This window comes from Astyanax mexicanus, chromosome 19, assembly GCF_023375975.1.
Source record: "Astyanax mexicanus isolate ESR-SI-001 chromosome 19, AstMex3_surface, whole genome shotgun sequence".
In the NCBI taxonomy this organism is placed as follows: domain Eukaryota; kingdom Metazoa; phylum Chordata; class Actinopteri; order Characiformes; family Acestrorhamphidae; genus Astyanax; species Astyanax mexicanus.
Genome location: NC_064426.1, coordinates 34,488,507 through 34,508,056, shown reverse-complemented (window position 1 = coordinate 34,508,056; position 19,550 = coordinate 34,488,507). Strand labels below are relative to the sequence as shown.

At 35.1% G+C, this 19,550-nt stretch overlaps 1 protein-coding gene across 4 annotated transcripts; it reads right to left on the bottom strand.

The window, feature by feature from the left end:
• Positions 1-1,829: 1,829 nt before the first annotated feature.
• Positions 1,830-18,529, bottom strand: spns1 (spinster homolog 1 (Drosophila)). Of its 4 annotated transcripts, XM_049467989.1 has the most exons (14): positions 18,261-18,529; positions 15,286-15,507; positions 13,881-13,946; positions 13,598-13,734; positions 13,001-13,152; positions 11,433-11,499; positions 11,170-11,312; positions 9,407-9,559; positions 8,226-8,415; positions 7,519-7,584; positions 7,309-7,407; positions 6,226-6,394; positions 5,145-5,185; positions 1,830-3,065 (listed from the first exon to the last, which is right to left on the bottom strand). In XM_049467989.1, the coding sequence occupies exons 2-13, from the start codon at positions 15,500-15,502 to the stop codon at positions 5,175-5,177; spliced, it is 1,470 nt and encodes a 489-aa protein (XP_049323946.1). In that variant the 5' UTR covers positions 15,503-15,507; positions 18,261-18,529; the 3' UTR covers positions 1,830-3,065; positions 5,145-5,174. The 4 variants fall into 4 exon arrangements, with proteins under 4 accessions (XP_049323946.1, XP_022524190.2, XP_022524191.2 ...); XM_022668469.2 differs by lacking the exon at positions 5,145-5,185 and having other exon boundaries at positions 18,244-18,528; XM_022668470.2 differs by lacking the exon at positions 5,145-5,185 and having other exon boundaries at positions 18,261-18,528.
• Positions 18,530-19,550: the final 1,021 nt, after the last annotated feature.

Here is a 19,550-nt window from a genome sequence, read left to right as displayed (position 1 = left end):
GGCAGCAAACAGTTGTAAAAAAGCTGTCGAAGCTAAGCAGAAAGCTAAGCTCTGTTTACACCTGTTCACTTCATGCACCTTGAGAATCCAGATTATAGCTGGATAAGGTCAAACCACATAAAAATGCAAGTGTAAACACAAAATAAAATTTCTAAACCATTTAAAACAGATACTAATCCAATCACCCAAATCACTTTAATCCTGTTTACACTGATCACTCACTATGCAGTGAATCTTACTGGTGTTTCAGTTGTACTTGAAGTAGTTTTGGTTGTTGAACGTGAAAGCTAAGGGTTGGAGAGTTACATCTCTTTTCCCAAGGGTTGAATACTAAAATCCCTTCAGAAAGTAGGCTACATTTACATTACCAGGCTGAATTGACTCAAATCAGATTTTTTGCTTAATCTCTCACTTACCCACACATCTCTTGGTGCAGCTGTTCAGCTATAGCAGTCAAAACAGCAAAAAACAGCAAAATCAAGCCGCCTGACCCTTTTCACCCCCTAGACCTCGATGTACATCAGACCAGCTGTTTTCTCTCCACTCCAGCAAAAGATGCTCCACACATGAGTTGCTAACCCATCCATTTCCCTTTATAAAGCTACAAGTCGTCTATCAAATATGAGGCTTTTGTTGTTGGTAAAGAAAGCCACGTTTATACACGTATCAATGTGCGCATGTGAAGCGTTTCAGGGACAGATTCGTTTACACAGATACAGATCACTTACATTTTTTTATGTGTAGCATCAAGATCCAATCCAAGCAAAAAATCGTATTTAAGCAATGTGGATTGTAATGTGAACGCATCTTAAGACAGCTCAAAGTCCATTATTTGCCTCGATTTTCCCTTTTAAACGTACCTTTTCCAATGACAACCAGGTGCAGCCACTAATCATTACCCCTCTCACTTACCAGTCAAGCCCAAGACACAAACCACCAGCAAAGACTCTCAGGGGGTCGGAACCCTTGGATATTTTGGAGGTGTTTCTAAGCCCATGTGATTGTTTTTAATGCAATGCCAATCTTGAGAATCTTGATATTTTGAATCCCAAATGGTGGAAAATCAAAAGGAAAAATTTTATGGAATGGTCACACATTTATTAGATGCAGTTTATTGCAGATTAGTAATCTTCTCTAAATTCCGTTTTTATACCGAGCCATGTAAATGAATTGCAAATTGCATCAATTGCAGCTGTTTTCTTATTTGTATTACTTATGTTTCCAGCCTTTTGATGCCCTGTTCCATTGTTTTTGGGATTGAGGTTGTATTTTAGAATATAGTGATTTCAAATTTGTGACATTGTTGCAAACAACAGAGATGTACACTATAGATATCTTAAGTCAAAAGTTGAGGACTTTCCTATAGGGATGCTTCTTAAATTATCTATTCTTATCAGAGATGCATAGTAACAAAGTAGAACTACTTCTGTACTGCATTTAAATATTGTATCTGTATCTATTGGAGTATTACTTTTACTTCACTGCTGTCCTTAAGTACTATCTACTGGAGTGTTATTTCTCTTACTTTCACTTTTACTTCACTACATATTTTGGGTCCCTAGTATTTCATACATATCATTAAGTTGGGCTTAAGTTATCTTGCTTACTGACAAATACTGCTTTGTGGTATATCACTCAGGTTGTGTATTATATACATCAAAACAAATCAGCATAAACCTATCATAGCCAGAAATGCTGCTGGCTACTAATTGTGAATGCATGTGGCTGAAATACTCATTACGTGACCAGGTGTTAACAGTGTCACAGTTTTCACCAGGGCAACCACACAGGAATGGCAAAATAGAGCAGAAAATACCACAAACCACCCATGAGCTTAAGCTTATTTAATATCTGAAACATGGTAATAAGCCTCAGGTTTTCAAAACTTAAAAATGATCCACAATAGCATTTCAAAAAGAACAGCATTTGGTAGAATTCTCTTTAATTGTCTTCATTAAAAGAAATCAAAATGGAAGGACTTTTTCAGACTATTAAAGAGGCACGTCCTAAACATCTGCAAACTGAGCGGTTTAATGAACATCTGAACGCAGCTTGTTTAGAATTGTAATAATAATAATAATAATAATAATAATAAAAAAAAACATCTGCATAATCTCTGTAGTATTACTGGAAGCGGTAGTGTTTGGTTTATTTTCTGTGTACCTTTTTATATTACAGGCCTTAAAAATTATAGTAAAATTATAAAATAATAACAAATAAAAACGGGGTTAGTAGGACTGTATGTTTAATGTGTGGAGATATTAAGGTAGCTAGTGGAAAGATCTGACCACACAACTGATGTTATGTAGTTAAAAGCATAAGGAGCTGACCTCAATAGAGAACTGAACATAGGACTGATGCTACAGGGCTAAAAGCATAGCTGCTGCATTGCCATGTAGTGGTCCATTTGTTCTGTTATAAGAGTCAGTTGACCTCTTAATTTTGTTAATCTTAATCTAACTTAAAAAATATATATAAAAACTCACTCAGCTTTCAAAATTAAAAAATATTTAATTAAAACCTTTACCATGGTTCTAGGTTTAAAACGCAATTTGTGCTTCCTTTTATATCTCTTAAAAACGTCCTGCTGTCCACAGTATCGTTACACTTTTCCGCACCTTTCCCCCCAAATGTCCTCAATCTACTGACTTCAGGCTTTTTTCCCCCAGTAGGACCTTCTCCGAGCAGTCCTCTCTGAGCACTTCTGAGACAGCAGGTCTGTCAGAAGTGTTTAACACTCCCTGTTAGTTAAGTAAAGTAATGTAATGTTCCCAAAGTTGAGGAAAATTGAGGTGTTAATAACAAAATAAACATTATTACAAGCATAATAAATAATCATAAAACATCCCTGAAGGGGAGACAGTCCAATCAGTGGTTCTATTCTTCCCATCCTGCTACTCCAAGCCGGTCGCTGAGCTGAGCTACGCCCGTCTACGTCAGTCCACACGGCTGGAAATTCCCTAGATTAAGAACGACCCACTTCCTCCCTTCTCCTCAGATTAAAACACTCGACACTGGCACCTTGGTGGATCTTCCTCTCTTCGGGACAATGATTGGTGCATCATCTAAAAAAAAAAAAATGTAAAAAAAAAAAAATAGACACATTTTATTAAAGCATATTTTCATAGTGTGGTGCACAATACACTACAAAAAAATCAAAATAAATAAAGAAAACATTATATTCTTTAACACTGTGATTGCAATTTGCCTTAAAATACATGACACTATATGCTCAATTGTTTGTGGACACACCTTCTAATAATTATTATTATTATAATTATTATATAATTATACAAATTATATAGTGCATGCAGCTTCTTTATGTTTCATCCACTGCTGACAAATGCACACAAACACACTCACAGCTTATCTGGTCCTTACTGAAAAGTAATGCCGATAGCATAGGACTCTGAAGTAGATATACAGCTTTGGAACAATATAAGTAATCACTTAAAAATGATGTTTCTTTGATTTTACCAAATTAAAAACCTCTGGAATATAATCAAGAGGAAGATGGATGATCACAAGCCATCGAACCAAGCTGAGCTGCTTGAATTTTTGCATCAGGAGTAAAGGCATAAAAGTTATCCAAAAGCAGTGTGTACGACTCGTGGAGGAGAATATACCAAGATGCATGAAAACTGTGAATTAAAACCAGCGTTATTCCACCAAAATAATAATAATAAATGCTCTAAATGACTATATTTTTATTTGGAATTTGGGAGCAATGTTGTCTGTAGTTCATAGAATAAATCAATGTTTATTTTACTTAAACATATTTCTATAAATAGCAAAATCAGAGAAACTAATTCAGAAACTGAAGAGTTCTCAATTTTGTCCAGAGCTGTACATGGACCTACTGGTAATGTGCCTAATGCCCAGTGTGGACTAGAAAGGTATAAAGGCCCCCAGCACTGAGCTGTGAAAAAACTCTGCTCTCCATTCCATTCTGTTATTTTGGGATAGGTTAAGGAGTTGGGGATGAGGTAGGATGATGATTATCCAACATCCTGAAATCACCTCTACTTCCCAATCAAACTTACTCATGGGTGAAATGTGCAGGCATGTTGCAACAAAACAAACAATCCAATCAATTGCCTATGGCCCCAAGCTGGCCTGGGGCCCCCATATGACTGATTATAAATTGTATGCAATGACAAACTCTGAGCACCACTTCTTCAAATTTATGATGGTCGATACAGGAAAGTACAACACTGTTGTTGAGAGTAGCCACCCAGCCAGGTTCATAATTCCTGCAGCCAGCAAAATATAAAACGTCAGCAATCATGAAGCAGAGTTATCCATGAGGGGGGAAACGGCCCTGGGAATGTGTGCTATGTGGATTTCAGGTGGGCTTCAGAAATCCAACCATCATACATCCTACCTTTTGTAACCCCCTGCTGGCCCCATTAAAGAACATATATCATGGACATCCATTCATGGGACCAAAATGGAACCCATGGATAAAACGTTTTTTTTTAGTTCCAAGATGAGCTACCCATACAGGTCTAACTTGGAGATATAGTCTGGGCAATCAAATCCTCAGAGCAATGCTCCAGAATCTAGTAGACAGTAGAAAGTATTCACTGGACAGTAGAAACAGTTACTTCTACAAAAGCAGGATAGATTTTCCATATATATTTCCAAATTGTCCATATAGTGTATATTATAGTTGGGCTATTTGAACATACAAAAAATCATAAAGTAAAGCATTCAGTGATTATTCAGAAGCTCATTTGAATGTTGAATGCATCTACGATCATAATCACAGAAATAATGTAGAAAAAAAACAATTGCAGGCCATAGGTGGTGAATTAATTAAATTAAATTGTGAACTTGACATTATTCGATTTTTTCAAGCATGTAAATCACAGCTGAACAACTAAAATCAATGACCCAGGTGGAAAAACGTACTTATTAAGTACTCTAAGGTTTAAAAATGGCAGGTGTAGTGAGTTAATGATAAATGATTATGTTTATGACAGCATGTGTGATGCAGAACCACAAAGAATGTCAAGATCTAAGCAGCCGACTTTGCAACTCATGTGAAGCTGAAGCAAAAATTACAACGTCTACGTGGTGCTACAAATAGAAGGAAAAAAAAAATAGATTCAGCCTAAGTAAGCGGTGAAACTTTGAGTTACCGTTATGAAGGTGAAATGGTCTCATGCTCACTAATGCACGCCTAAAACAAAGACAAATATCACTAAAGCAATTTATTGACGAGGTACTAGTCACAGATTATCTCATCAATGAAAGCAATAAGAGTAAGTGAACCATCTGGAATTAGCTGGATTTTTGCACTAGTTACTAATAAAATGTGGTCACAGTAGTAGAGTCACAGTTTTAGAGAAAAAACATCTAACTAAATTATCTAACACTTGTTCTGTTCGTAATTTAAACCCATTTTCTGGGTTTCCCCCACTGGCTTAAAGTTGCTGCCAGCATCCAATTCAAAACCCTGACGCTGCCTACAAAGCCACAAACAGACCAGCGCCCTCATACTTGGTTGCAGTGGTCAAAGCCAGATCTGTACCATGAGCTTTTAGAGCTTCCACTACGGCTTGGCTCGACCCTTAGAAGTCCCAGACACCCAGACTCCTCCCTGTCTTGCAAAGAGGTGGTGGAACGAACTTCTATTGGGTTTTAGAATAGAAGAGTCACTTGCGATCTTCAAAAGCAGACTAAAGACTCATCCTTTTAAAGAGCTTCTAAACAAAACTTTTCTCATGGGTGTCTAAACATTATAGAAGCTTGATGCATCTTTCTGTTTTTAGTCTCTACAAACTAGCTCTGGATATTTGTCAAGTAATTAAAGTGCTTTTTTAAGTACTTTTGTAAATCGTGCTGAATAACATTATAACATATAACACAATATAACATTAAGATGTTTTAATTATGAAAAAAAAAAAGACACAGCCTGGTTACTGTCAAATTTGCTTGACATAAAAAAATACTTTAAGAAGATCCCTAAAGATTTATACCACATTATATTTATAATCAATGCATAAATCCAGGTAATCCCAAACCGTTCACTTACTTTCTCTTACAACTGTATACCAGCTGCACACAATACAGCTGTTAAACCTTCAGTGTTCCTGCCGTTCATTAATAACAAACCTAAAGTCTGACACTGCTTGTTTAAATAAAATACACATTTATTCATATTTATTTATCAACATGGCGAAGCAGTGACCATCTGCGCCAAGCAGAGTGTGTGCGCACCTGAAGGGATGTAGTTCTCAGCACGGTGTCTGTCTTTTTCAATGAAGAGAGCCGTGGCCAGGAAGAACGCTCCACCTCCCACAGCCACAAAGGAACAGAGCAGGAGAGAGAGCTGCAGAGAGCGGAACTCCCACATGTACGAGTCCGCCTGCTTCAGTGAGTCCGACACCTGACCGGGAGAGAGGAGAAAGGCATGGTTTATTTGAATATTTCTTTTTCTTATTTTATTATGACAATCCTCATAATTTCCATTATTTGTATTAACTGTATCATAACCATGACTTATTATCATTTCAGTTTAGTTTACATCCATTTCAGTTTCTTTATATATGAATAGCCGATATAAAATAAAATATTTAACAAACTCTTAAAAACATAAGGTGCTTTAAATGGTTTGTTCAATGATGCAGCAGAAAATAATCACTCTTTATTTTTAAAAGAGTAACTTTTTAACTAAGTTAACTGATAATGGAAATAACAGCAACCAATTTGCAGCCTGAGTTTGCAAATGTGTGTTTGGACACACCTTCTCATTCAATACGTTTTCTTTCTTTATTTTCACGACTATTTACATTGTAGATTCTCACTGAAGGCATCAAAACTATGAATAAACACAGGTGGAGTTTTATGTACTTATCAAAAATTGAGCTGAACCTCCACAGTCACCGGACCTGAACCCAATCCAGATGGTTTGGGGTGAGCTGGAGCACAGAGTGAAGAAGGCAAAGGGGCAACAAGTGCTAATAAACACCTCTGGGAACTCCTTCCTTCAAAACTGTTGGAAAACCATTTCAGGTGGCCACCTCTTGAAGCTCATTGAGAGAATGATGCCAAGAGTGTGCAAAGCAGTAAACAGAGCAAAGGGGGGGCTATTTTGAAGAAACTAGAATATAATAGTTTTTTTTTTTAGTTATTTCACCTTTTGTTAAGTACATACAGTAACTCCACATGTGTTCATTCATAGTTTTGATGCCTTCAGTGAGAATCTACAATGTAAATATTCATAAAAAAATAATGAAAACACATTGTAAAGGAGAAGGTGTGCCCAAACTTTGGCCTGTGCTGTACACATGCATCACATACCACTCCTATGAGGTAGGGACTCCCAGCATCTCCCAGCAGGTGTGAGAGTACAATCTGGAAAGCTTCTGCAGTGGAGCGCCGCGTGGGCACCACAACATACTGTGAGAGAGAGAGAGCGAGGGAGGAAGTGTGTGAAGGTCAAATTAATAGACAGGAGATTAATGAGGTATAAATCAATTTGTCTGTGAGAAGAGAAGGGAGGAAATTCACCAGTAGAATGTCGGCCACAATTGCCCAGTTCATGGAGAGGAACGTCTCGCCCAAAAAGATGAAGAACTGTCACAAACAAAATAAACATGAAAGATCATGAGCTCATCTTAAAACACAATCACATGTAAAAAGGCAAAGTTCAGCCCATTAAGTTGGGCGTTTGGCATTGAATCAGTGACGGCGAGCACACAGGCACGCAGTTGAGTGATTCTTTATAGTGGGGATAAGACAAGACCTATGTAAGTTGGTCATAAACCATCAAACCAAGCTGAACTGCTTGAATTTTTGTGCCAGGAGTGGAATAAGGTCACCCAAAAGCAGTGTGAAAGACTTGTGGAGAGCATGTAAAGATCAGGGTAATTCCACCAAATATTGACTTCTGAACTCTTAAAACACTAGCATTGTTGTTTCTAGATGAATATGAACTTGTTTATGAACTTTGCATTATTGATTTTTATTAGGTTTGAAAGCACTGTATCTTTTTTTCTTCATTATTTTGACCATTTCTCATTTTCTGTAAATAAATGCTCTAAATGACAATATTTTTATTTGGTTTTTGAGAGAAATGTTGCCCGTAGTTTATAGAACAAAACAACAATGTTCATTTTACTCAAACATAAACCTATAAATAGTAAAATCAGAGAAACTGATTATTTTGAAGTGGTCTAATAATTTATATATTAATAATTTATATAAAGCTAACTCACATATGTAGCTATAGTGCTCTTCTGGGCGAAGATGATGGACAGATAGAGGAAAGGGGCAGCCAGGAGGAGTCCTGCAGCACACACTAGTGGGTCAGCACGTGGCGTCCTCTTCCTTAAATACTGACTGATCCCTACGCCCATCGACACCCCCAACACACCGGATATACACGTGATGACGCCAAAATACAGGCTGGAGGTTACATAAAAATGCAAAAAAAAAAAAAAACAATCAATCAATCAGTTAGAATATTTAAATAGACAGTAACCATTAACTTAAATAACCACATACAGATAAGTAAGAGGAATGAAAATGAAAATACTAAAACACTTCAACAGCAGAAAGTGTTGGAGAATATCGTTGCTGTCCAATGAATAACAAGTATCTCTATTTTTGTTACTTTTAGTTTTGTTTCTTTTTAGTACTTTTAGTTTTAGTTTTAACTCATGAAGTCCCTAAGTGACAAACAGAACATCCTGAGAGCATCACTACAGGACAGTGTGTGAATGTGAGTGTGTTTGTTCATCTGACCTTTTTTAAAGAATGTAGTAGTGTTGGGTATTTTTGTTTTTACAGGTCTATTCCAACCATTAACCTTCACTTAAATTAAATTAAATGTTTCACATTTAATAGAACTAGTTTTGACATGATTTCTAGAACAACATTGTATGTTATTAAAATGTAACAATTTAAATAACAAAATTTGTTGTTGTGTTATTTTTGTTACATCAGGATTTTAACCTTAAAAATATAAATATTTACAGTGATGTGCCCACAATAAAAAAAGAAAATAGTAATGAGCTGTTCACTGAATTTATATCATTTAAATTTGATCTTGGTATCAATATATGGTTTAAGAAGGTTTTACCCCTCCACTGTAAAGCTGCTGTTTTGGAGATAAACGTTTTTCATTGGACAGCGATGATATGATCTACTCAGTTTGTAGTAACTGAAATCTAGATTAGAAAATTACATTTAGGAAAGAGCCTAATTTGTTTGCTGTTTTTTAATCATGTGAAGGTTTTCCGTAAGAATAACAACTGCCCATGTAACTGTCTAAAGGTTAAAGGAATATGTATATAACCGACTTTAAAACGTGGGGGCATGTGTGTGCGTATCTGTGATTCAGTGAGCTAAGAAGAGAGTGTGTGTGTGAGTGTGTGAGTGTGTGAGTGCACGCTACCTGTCAGAGGTGTCACACGGCTCTTTAACACAGGGCACTTTCTCTCCAGTGAAGACTGCAGCTCTGAAGAGGAAAGCTGGAGCCCACAGAGCCAGAGAGCCTGTGACGAAGGCCACCGCCGTGAAGCCAAACGTGGACAAAATAAAACTCTTACTGTAGAGAGAAACAGAGAGAGAGAGAGAGAAAGACAAATGACAAAACTGCTTATAAAACTTCCACATAGACTTTAAAGGAACATTTCACTGATATACACTACATACATCCAATTTTTGTGGACATTTCTGATGAATGCATTCAGATACTTTAAGTTGGTACCATTGCTGATATACAGTGGATGTGCAAACGTGGAAATGCAAACGCAGCTTACCTAGTCCCTGTAGAGAAGAACTCTAGCATAGGCAAATAGATCAAGACTCTCTAGGGCAGATAATCATGAACCTATTGGTGCTGTGACTAATACCAGGCCTAGGCTAAAAGGACATTAGGCAGTGAAGTAGTAGAGTAGGTTCACTGGAATGATGGTGATGCTACATCTGAAATTTATCCAATAATATTCTGACATGCCTAATGCTTCTGCCACTGAAAACAATAAAATCCTCACAGCAATGCTCTGAAATATTTTACAGATACAGATTACAATGTGTACAAAACCTTGAGGGCAAAAATGTACAATAAACAACGACAAATTGCAGCGTGAGCAGTTACTTTCCTTGAGAATCCAAGAAAAGACATCTGTAATTTGATCATGATGTCACTGGTTATCAAATACGCTATGGTCTTCCACCATAGTAAATTCTGTGCTTCTATTAATCCAAACTAGTTCTGTCTCAATAATCAATTCATTTTGATGATATATCGTCCCAGAAATAATTGCGATAAGTTTATGCCACTGATTTTTAATTATTATTCAGATATGGGTAGGGTCCTATGATTCCTGTGATGTGGAAAAAACAGACGAAATCATGTAATTTAGGGGGAAAAAAGTGTAATTCATAACAAGGATTATGCACGAAAATAATAACAGCAGCAGTGTGGGTTACTCTGACACCCCTAAATGAATGCGCGATTGTTCGGTACGCATATATCTCTCAGCTTACATGAGCTGGCGTTACTACAGACACAGACACATGTACCGCCAGAGACCACCATTCCCACCTCATACCATACCCATCATAATAATCTGTTGATAAATATTTTTCTTCATTAAGTGCTTATACTTTTGATACAGTACTTTTTCATGGTGATGTTTATATAATTTTACACAACTTTTAGTACTTTTAGTTATGAAGACAATTACAGATTACAAGTTAAAAATTGCTATTTTATTTGTAATAATAAAATAAGTGCCCTTAAATGTATTTGTAATAATTATTTTGTTTAATTACATTTATTTTCAAAAAAGAAAAATGTTAAAAACCTGAATATCCAGTGTGGAGAAAAAAATAATAAATAAATAAATAAATAAATAAAACACCACACAAAAATAAATAAATAAATAAATAAATAAAACAGTATTTTTCAAAAAATACATAAAATTTCAAAGGGCCCTATATTGGATATGGAATTTAAATAAATAATAATAATAAAAAACATATATAAAATAAAACTCCCTTTTTTAAAGCAACATGGACAAACTAGCTAATTTACATGAACATTCTCTCTTTGCTAAGAAAATCACAATAGATAATACTGAGGTCATGTTCTTTTATTGTACGCTTGATTATGTAAATTATTGTAACAGCGTTAATCCAAACCATACTCACTTCTGACAGAGGGCTTTCATATCAGCAAGCCACGAGGTTCTGTGCAGAGTGTGTTCAGGTCGTGCCTCAATAGCGCCACGCTTTGGCTCTTTAACCACACACACCAAGAGGAACACTGCCACCACCCCCAGAGCAGGGGTCACCTGATCGAGATGGAAAAGAAGAAAAGAGAAAAAGAAAGAAGCAGAAGAAAAACATAATTTCTTAGAAATAAGCTGAGACTGAAATGATACACAAAACAGTGTAGAGATAAGAACACCTACCCGCAGTGCCCAGTGCCAGTCCTTCGCTCTGTCATTCACTGCAGATCCTACTATATAGCCCAAACCACTAAAAGAGGGTAAAAAAAAAAAACACAAGCAAAAACCATTACACTTTCACAAATATAGGTGTTACAAAGGGTTCTTTAAGTGATGGTATAGTACAGTACAGAGGTAGCACATGTCTAAAACAAAAATTAAAGTAAGTAATGTTCTAGGCTGCTAAACATGTATCATACTACAGGCTACAAAAGTGTTAGCTGAAATAAAATAAAAAAACCCTTTAAAATATAAAGCATCATTAAGGATTATATTTTCACCCATACCATGATCAGAATGTATCATCAGATATTAAAGAAACATGGTACTTTTAAGCACTGACAGCTGGTAACAGCACCACCATTCCCCTAGTCCCTGTTTACTAACACGGCAGCAACTAGTATGACAGAAATATATGACAGAAACTGAAAGTTCCACTCTATATTGAGGAGCATCTCAAACTCCAGTGTGTGTTTTTTTTGGGATAATGGTCTTGTTTTAGTAAGTAATATATTAGTTATAGGTCTTGGTCCATACTTAATTAAGAAAGTGGTTCTTCATGAAACAAAGTTGCTAAAAGAGGGCCTTCATTTTCAAACTATCTTTTTATCGTTAACTTTACAGGTGATGATGTTGCAACTTTAACATTAAGGTTTAAATTGTATTAAGCTACATTTTTTGATACAAAGAAAAGTTCTACCTTTTTATAAAACCACAACTGGTATGAACCAGCATTTAGATGTCCTCTTAAAATGTAATGCTTTTTTTTTAGACATACTGTATAATTACTATTTTTTTTTAAAGGATTTTTTTTTTTCAAAATAAAGTGGATTCATGACACAATGTCATGTAATTACCACAGAATGTAATGTAATGACTATAATGCATTTGAGCTATTTCTGTTAACCTAAAATGGATGATGTCTTTTGAAACATATTTTTGATATTAATTTGATTAATATTTTTATATAGACATTCTTACTGTAAATAAAAATGAGCACTTCTTTTCACATAATGTGTTTAACTACACTGCTTAAATGTTTGCAACCTTCATAATAATGTCAAAATGTAGAAAATATTTTTTACATTCTTCACTAATTTCCAAGTTATAAATAATGTGCATAAGGTAAACAACTTAAGTAAGACAATATTAAGTGTCCAGCATTACACAGAAACGTGTGCAGCATTGGATGAGCTACTTTATATTAAAAAAGCAAATATTATGAATAAAAAAAGGGTTATTACTTATTTTTATACACTTTATGTATTTATTAAAGCAAGGTGAAGGTCGCTGGCTGCAGTGGAGGAAAACAACAACACATTCCAGTTTTAACTAGTTGGATGACTGGGTGCAGAAAGGGTCAGTGCTACAGATTACAAGTTGCAACACTTCTGAGATGTGTGTGTGAGAGACCCTGCGTGAATCACGCCTGACAGATCAATGACACACTGTGCCACTGCTAACTCTAACGCCCAAAGAGTTTCTGAAACAAAAAAAATAAAAAATCACTTCTTATGTCTGTAACCTCTCACCTGCCTACAGGGATGGCAAAGTAGAAGATGGAGAGCATGTTGGTTCTCTTCTCCTTAACAAAGAGATCTGCAATGATTGTGGGAGCAATGGTGGAGTAACTGGCCTCACCAACTCCCACCAGCCCCCGCGTCAGCAATAACGCCCAGAAATACTGAGAGAGAGAGAGAGAGAGAGAAAGAAAGAGAGAGAGATATGAATCATGAATAGTCGTTAATCAAATTAATTGTAATTTATTGTATATTACAAAGCTCCTAATTCAGGTCTGACTTGTAAGGTTCTGTTGCAGAACCTTACAAGTCAGTTCAGTTTGGTTTGATGGTTTGTAATCATCCATCTTCCTCTTGATTATATTCCAGAGGTAGGAATCACTGAATAGGCATTCTATTAAATTAAATGTCATTATTTTTTAAGCCCAAAATATCTCTGCTGATTCCTGGTCAGAGATTAAGCCTTCTTAATCTTTTTCCACTATCTTTTTCTTTCAATTGAAAATCTTCATTTAAATGCTATGCGGTCCAAGGCATGGCTTATTCCCCGTCTGCCCTAAAATGTCAAGAAAGAAGAAAACAGCGGTGTGTTAAGAGTGTGATACTCACGTCTTTGGCGATAAAAGAGCTGGCTAGTGTGATTATGGACCAGAAGGCAATGCCAAAGCACATGATCATCTTCCGGTTGTACCGATCTCCCAGGTAGCCAAACAGAGGAGCCAGGAGCATATAACTGCAGATAAAGACTGAAAAACAGATAGAGTTGTTAAAAACGAGCATTTCCTTTTACACTGAACTGACATCTTTCAGCAATTACTTATCAAATTACCAGTATATGGAGTTAAATAGCATAAAGTCAATGAACACGCAAAAGTTTAAGGCTTCTTCCTACCAGTCTGGAGTAGCCCCGATTTGCCATCACTGATGCTGAAGAAATGCTCGATGTCTGGAAGCACACCTGCAGGAGAACCATTCATGATGAGATTTTAATCATAACTAACAGCAGCAGGAGGATGTGGCACAGAATGTGTGGAAAAGAGAGCGCTTAAAAGGTGTTATTCCATGAAATTCTCTCAAAATTAAATTGTTAAGATGTGAATAAAATTATTTAGAGAGGTGCAATGTTATATTCACTATCAGAACTTCCCAATCTGCCCTGAGAAAAGCTGTTCATGTCTTAATAACTAGGGAACCTGTAACGTTCTGGCAAAACATTTTAAGATGGTAAAAAAAAAAAAGAACAAAGATGTTCTTTTAACCCCACTAAAAACCCAAATAGTGGAAAGGTCAGGTTATTGATTGCATGTTACAACACCTGAGGGACAGATCCCAATCCCCTGAACCTTACACATGATGGATCAATAACCTACTGAACCTACTGCCCAATTACTCACAGTGCTACCAAACACACTCTACAGGTATTAATATTTAATTCTACACTTACTGCATTTATTATATTCCAGATGCCAATCAACCACCTATAAACAGGCCTACACTGACATTATAAACATTATGAAATTATATTCAATAATTTTCTATTACTCAGCCAGAGAGGTCAACACTACAGTACCAAGATCCGTCACAGGATGGATGCTGCCAAATTTAAGATTGTATTTAATATCACTGTATGGCTATACAAGCTGCTATACTTTTATATGTTCTAGATTTTCTACAGAGAATTTTTTGCAGTTTCATACTTCTGATGCTAAATTAATGATTATTTATGTAATTTAATAAAAATTTTAAGAGAAAACACAAAATATTCACATAATTTTCTGGGATGAAAATTATATAATTTAAAGTAAAATTCAGCAAATAAACAGCTGTGCCTATTTTTGTACCGAATAATGATGACATTTCTTCCTAACTGACAATCACCAAAGGAATCACCAATAAAGACCATATAGAACGTTGGGCCTCGTACACCAATATCAATTTTACCTTAAGACCTGACAAAAAGATAACAAAAACAGAACTCATTATTCTTAAAAATAGGAAGGAAAATGTTAAATAAGAAAAAAATAGTGCAGAATCTTTATTAAAAGTGCATGTGTTTAAGTTTAAAATGAAGTTTAAAATAAAGCAAACCTAACCTATATTTAACCAAATTATAATTTTTATTGATCAAAAAATGGATAAATTGACAAAGTTGACAAAGTTTATTCACATTTATTATAAACCTTATAAGGCTTGTTTTATGTTTAGTATTGCATTACTTTAATCTAATGTAATCTAATGTAATCTAATCTAATTACACCCATATCTGTAAAGTATTCTAAATACACAACACTAGTTACCAGCTACAGTGAATCGGTCCATATAGTTGAGCAGGTTGATGTAGCAGAGCACTCCCACAGTCAGAAACGCTCTGGTTTTGGACAGTCCGCTCGGAGAATCCTCCTCCTCCTGCTGCTGCTGAGGAGAAGGCCCTTCATCTTTGTCGGAGGACCCTTCACCCTCGGCATCATCTGAGAAGAACGGTGTGGTATCAGAGGTGGGATCTGCGAGTGACATCACTGCTGTAGAAAGAAGATACAAAAAGAGAAGGAGAATAAATCAGCCATTTTTTGACCAAAAAGGAATGTGAAGCTAATAATAACTGGGAGCTTTTTTGCAGAGTCATTGTTTCATTCATTTCTTTAAGATCACTTGGTCTGAAGAGGAAGTTGTAGTGTATATAAGTATGTGCGTATGTGTGTAACTGTGTGTGTGTGTGTGTGTGTACTGACCCATTTTACAAAACAGGTCATGCAAGAAAAAGCAGTGAGGTGAAAAGGAGCCGTGGTCTGATCTTCAATGAGATGAGTCTGTGAAGAACTGAGTACACAAAGTGTGTGTAATCTAATTTACTGTGCAGTGGAGGAGAGTGCAGAGGAGTAAGGAACGTGTGTGTGTGTGTGTGTGTGTGTGTGTGTGTGTGTTTAGAGGAAGCAAACAAGGACACCAGACTCGTGACAGCAGCTAATCAGATGATGTAAATACACGTGAACATATATGAGAAGTGAAAACAAAAATGCTTTACAGCTTTAAGCTGCGTTAATATATAAATGGCAGCAAATAGCATTTGTTTGGCAGTGTGCAGGTCTGTGAATGATAAAAAAAAACTGCAATAGTATTTATCATAATTTTTATGGTATGTTTCCTATATTCAAATATATTAACATTTTTTTTCATTTTTTGTCACAGTTCAGGTCTAAGGATAAAAGTTAGGGCTGTCAACATTTACACGTTAACCAATGCATTTAATCTGAAAACCTTTTTTTAAATGCAAATGAATCGTGTGAAAAAATTGACAGAGCCTGGTGACGCATTAATTGTAGTTATTATTATTATTATCATGATGGATCATTTTGCTGTTATTATTATTGTTGTTTGATCATTATTAATTATTATTAATGCCTATATTTTAATCTCTGATTGTATGAATGTGTGGGTACTTGACAAAAACAGGCACTTTTTGTTAAGCCCCGCTTAAAAGCTGTTTAACTTCCTAGGGTGTTCTATTTCACATAAATTAAATGCTAAAAATGGTTTTTACAATTTTTACTTTTAATAGACTATTTTGTGTAATAGATATGTGAATAAAAATAATGATGATTAGCCGTTGTATATAGTGACAGTATATAGTATAGTGATTTAGAAGGTAGATCACCCTTTATTTATGCTAAAGTTTATGCTCTCTTTTGCTCTCTTTATCTCTCTCACTCATGTGATCATGCACATACAAACACACACAGCTGATGGCAGGTTTTCTCTTTTCAAGGTGTTGAATGTGGAATATGGAGCTACACTAGTATATATTTTCTCCTTTAAAACTCTCAGTTAAGCTTAGTAACACTCAATACATTACAATATTCCAGTTCAAAAAGCATCAAACATACTCGAGATATTAAAACACAGTAAAAGGATCTAGTCTGCCAGGTTTAAAATCACACTACTCCATTAATACTGTTCTCTTCCCAAAACACAGTTTACTACCAGCATTAAAAAAAACAATCATGATTTTATTCATGATTTAGACACAGAATATTGTTGTGATTAATACAATCATTTTTTGAAGAACTGGCACCAATAGTACAAAATCAAAGAGTTTAACACTGATTATTTTAGTCGCATTTAAATACCCATTATCAAAATCTAGTCACAGAATTCTGGTGTGATTAATTTGATAATATACTAATCCTACACCTAAAATACACACAACTGAATACATACAGCTCAAAAGACCACTTCCGTTTCTGAATCAGTTTCTCTGATTTTGCTATATACAGGTATATGTTTGAGAAAAATAACATTGTAGTTTTATTCTATAAACTACAGACAACATTTCTCCCTAATTACAAATAAAAATATTGTCATTTAGAGCATTTATTTGCAGAAAATAAGAAATGGCTGAAATAACAAAAAGATGCAGAGCTTTTAGACCTAAAATAATGTAAAAAAAGGTCATAATCATAACATTATAATAGTTCAGAAATCAATATTTGGTAGAATAACCCTGGTTTTTAATCACAGTTTAATGCATCTTGGCATGTTCTCCTCCACCAGTCCGACACACTGCTTTTGGATAACTTTATGCCTTTACTCCTGGTGTAAAAAATTCAAGCAGTTCAGCTTGGTTAGATGGCTTGTGATCATCCATCTTCCTCTTGATTATATTCCAGAGGTTTTAAATTAGGTAAAATCACAGAAACTCATAATTTTTAAGTTTTCTCTTTTTTTCAAAGCTGTATGTTACAGAAATATATAATAGGATAAGTAGGTTAAAAAAACGGAGATTCAGGGAAACTCAATTTGCACTGCAAATAATAAAAAAACGTTACACACATTATAAAATTTACCTCAAAACATTGTTTTTAGGCCAGACAGCTTTGTCAGCTCAAATCCTACTGAGCTGCATTTATTTCTGCAGACAAGACTGGTCTATATGCTGATTAGAGACCAACATCAGAGGGAATATCTAGATAACATAAATTAGGTTACTGAACCTCAATAAACCACGAGTTTCTGGAAAAACAAAGGAAAAGAGCATAATGACTTATCATTAGCTTCACCGATAAAGAGAATACTTATAATATAACGTTACTTAAAAATAGAATTAGCGGAACACTGAGAGCTGTGTTTACTTATGCAGCTATACTGTGTAGCTATTAAATGACTGGGGCTGCGTAGCCAATATACTGTACTTTTAGCTACGCTGAAAAATCACACAGCTAACCCTGCAGGTGAGGTGATGAGATTAACGCCGGAGTTACCTGTGAGTGTTGTTTACCTGGAGTTACGGGCTGAAGGCAGCAGTCTCAGTGCAGATGGATGAAGATTGTCTCCTGTTCTTATTAAACGCTACACTGAAGTCACTCCGTTCACCAAAAAAACCGAAACGTTACCTAAACCGACCTGCGAACATCTTAAAAACTAAACCGTTGACCCTAAACCCCCGGTGGAGGCTCTTCAATCCGCCCGCTTCCCAGTTTCTCCGCTCAGCTGTTGTTGTGAAGTCTCACTACGGCGCCGCCATGTTGAAATGACTGTGAGTTTCCGCTCTGGATTCACATGACCGTTACGACACCTTCTACTGAATCGATTCTTAAAGAGAATCGATTCTTAGGGACTTTGGATTCATTTGAAGAACTGCTACAGCAGCCAATCCGCCAGTTTCAGTCACTTTTATTAATTTTAGACACATTTATTCAGCATATTTACTACTTTATTTCTTACAGTTTAAAATCACAATTCTATATTATAATTATTATTATAAGTAGTGGTAGTAGTATTGAGATTTATATTATTGTTTTCCATTGTGCCTTATTTTTAATCTTATGTTTATCCTAAATTGTGTTTTTAAATGAATAATTTCGTCCGTATGTTACCCGTTTTATTGGTAAAACCGTAACTTTATATGTTTAATTTATGTATTAAAGGTGCTATGCTACTTTTATTACTTTTGAGATTTATTAGTTTTTGTTTTAATTGCGGATTATTTATTTTTATAATCTTTTTTGTAATCATAAGGTTACCCTAAATTAAGTTTTAATAGCATCATTTTTTTGTTTGTGGGGACATCGTTCATCCCTTTTATTGTAAAAAAAAAAAAAAAAAACAATAAGCAGAATATATGTATCAAAAGGTGCAACAATATTATTATTATTACTTAAGAACTTTACTAACGGAATAAACAAAAACTTAACTTTCAATTAGGGTAAATCTATAAGTATAAATATGTATAATATGTAATTTATCTAATATGTAATTTTGGATTGGTGCATTGGACTTCTTAAATTAGACTATGTGTAAAAAAAAATAACAAAAGAAGGAAATTTGAGATTTTTGAGTGAAAGCAAAAAATGTGAAATAGTGTATAAGGATTCAGCAGCCACAATTATTGAGCTGAAAATGGCAAAAATTCACTTTTGGTGTTCAACTAATTAATACATTTTGTCATATGTTTTTTTCTGCTGAGATGTTAAAAATGTTTAGGGTTTAATAAATACTTACCTAAAAAATCACTAACCAAAAAAATGGCTTTTTCTTAGAAAAGCAAGATAAAAACAATTTTAGGGAT

What these genes read in the sequence shown, in the direction of transcription:
- spns1 (XM_022668469.2), bottom strand. Translation starts at nt 15,502, where the DNA reads ATGTCACTCGCAGATCCCACCTCTGATACCACACCGTTCTTCTCAGAT. An exon ending in TTGTGGCCGACATTCTACTG is followed by an intron (nt 7,408 to 7,518) that starts GTGAATTTCCTC and finishes TCTCTCTCACAG; the next exon opens with TATGTTGTGGTGCCCACGCG. An exon ending in GTCCCTACCTCATAGGAGTG is followed by an intron (nt 6,395 to 7,308) that starts GTATGTGATGCA and finishes TCTCCCGGTCAG; the next exon opens with GTGTCGGACTCACTGAAGCA.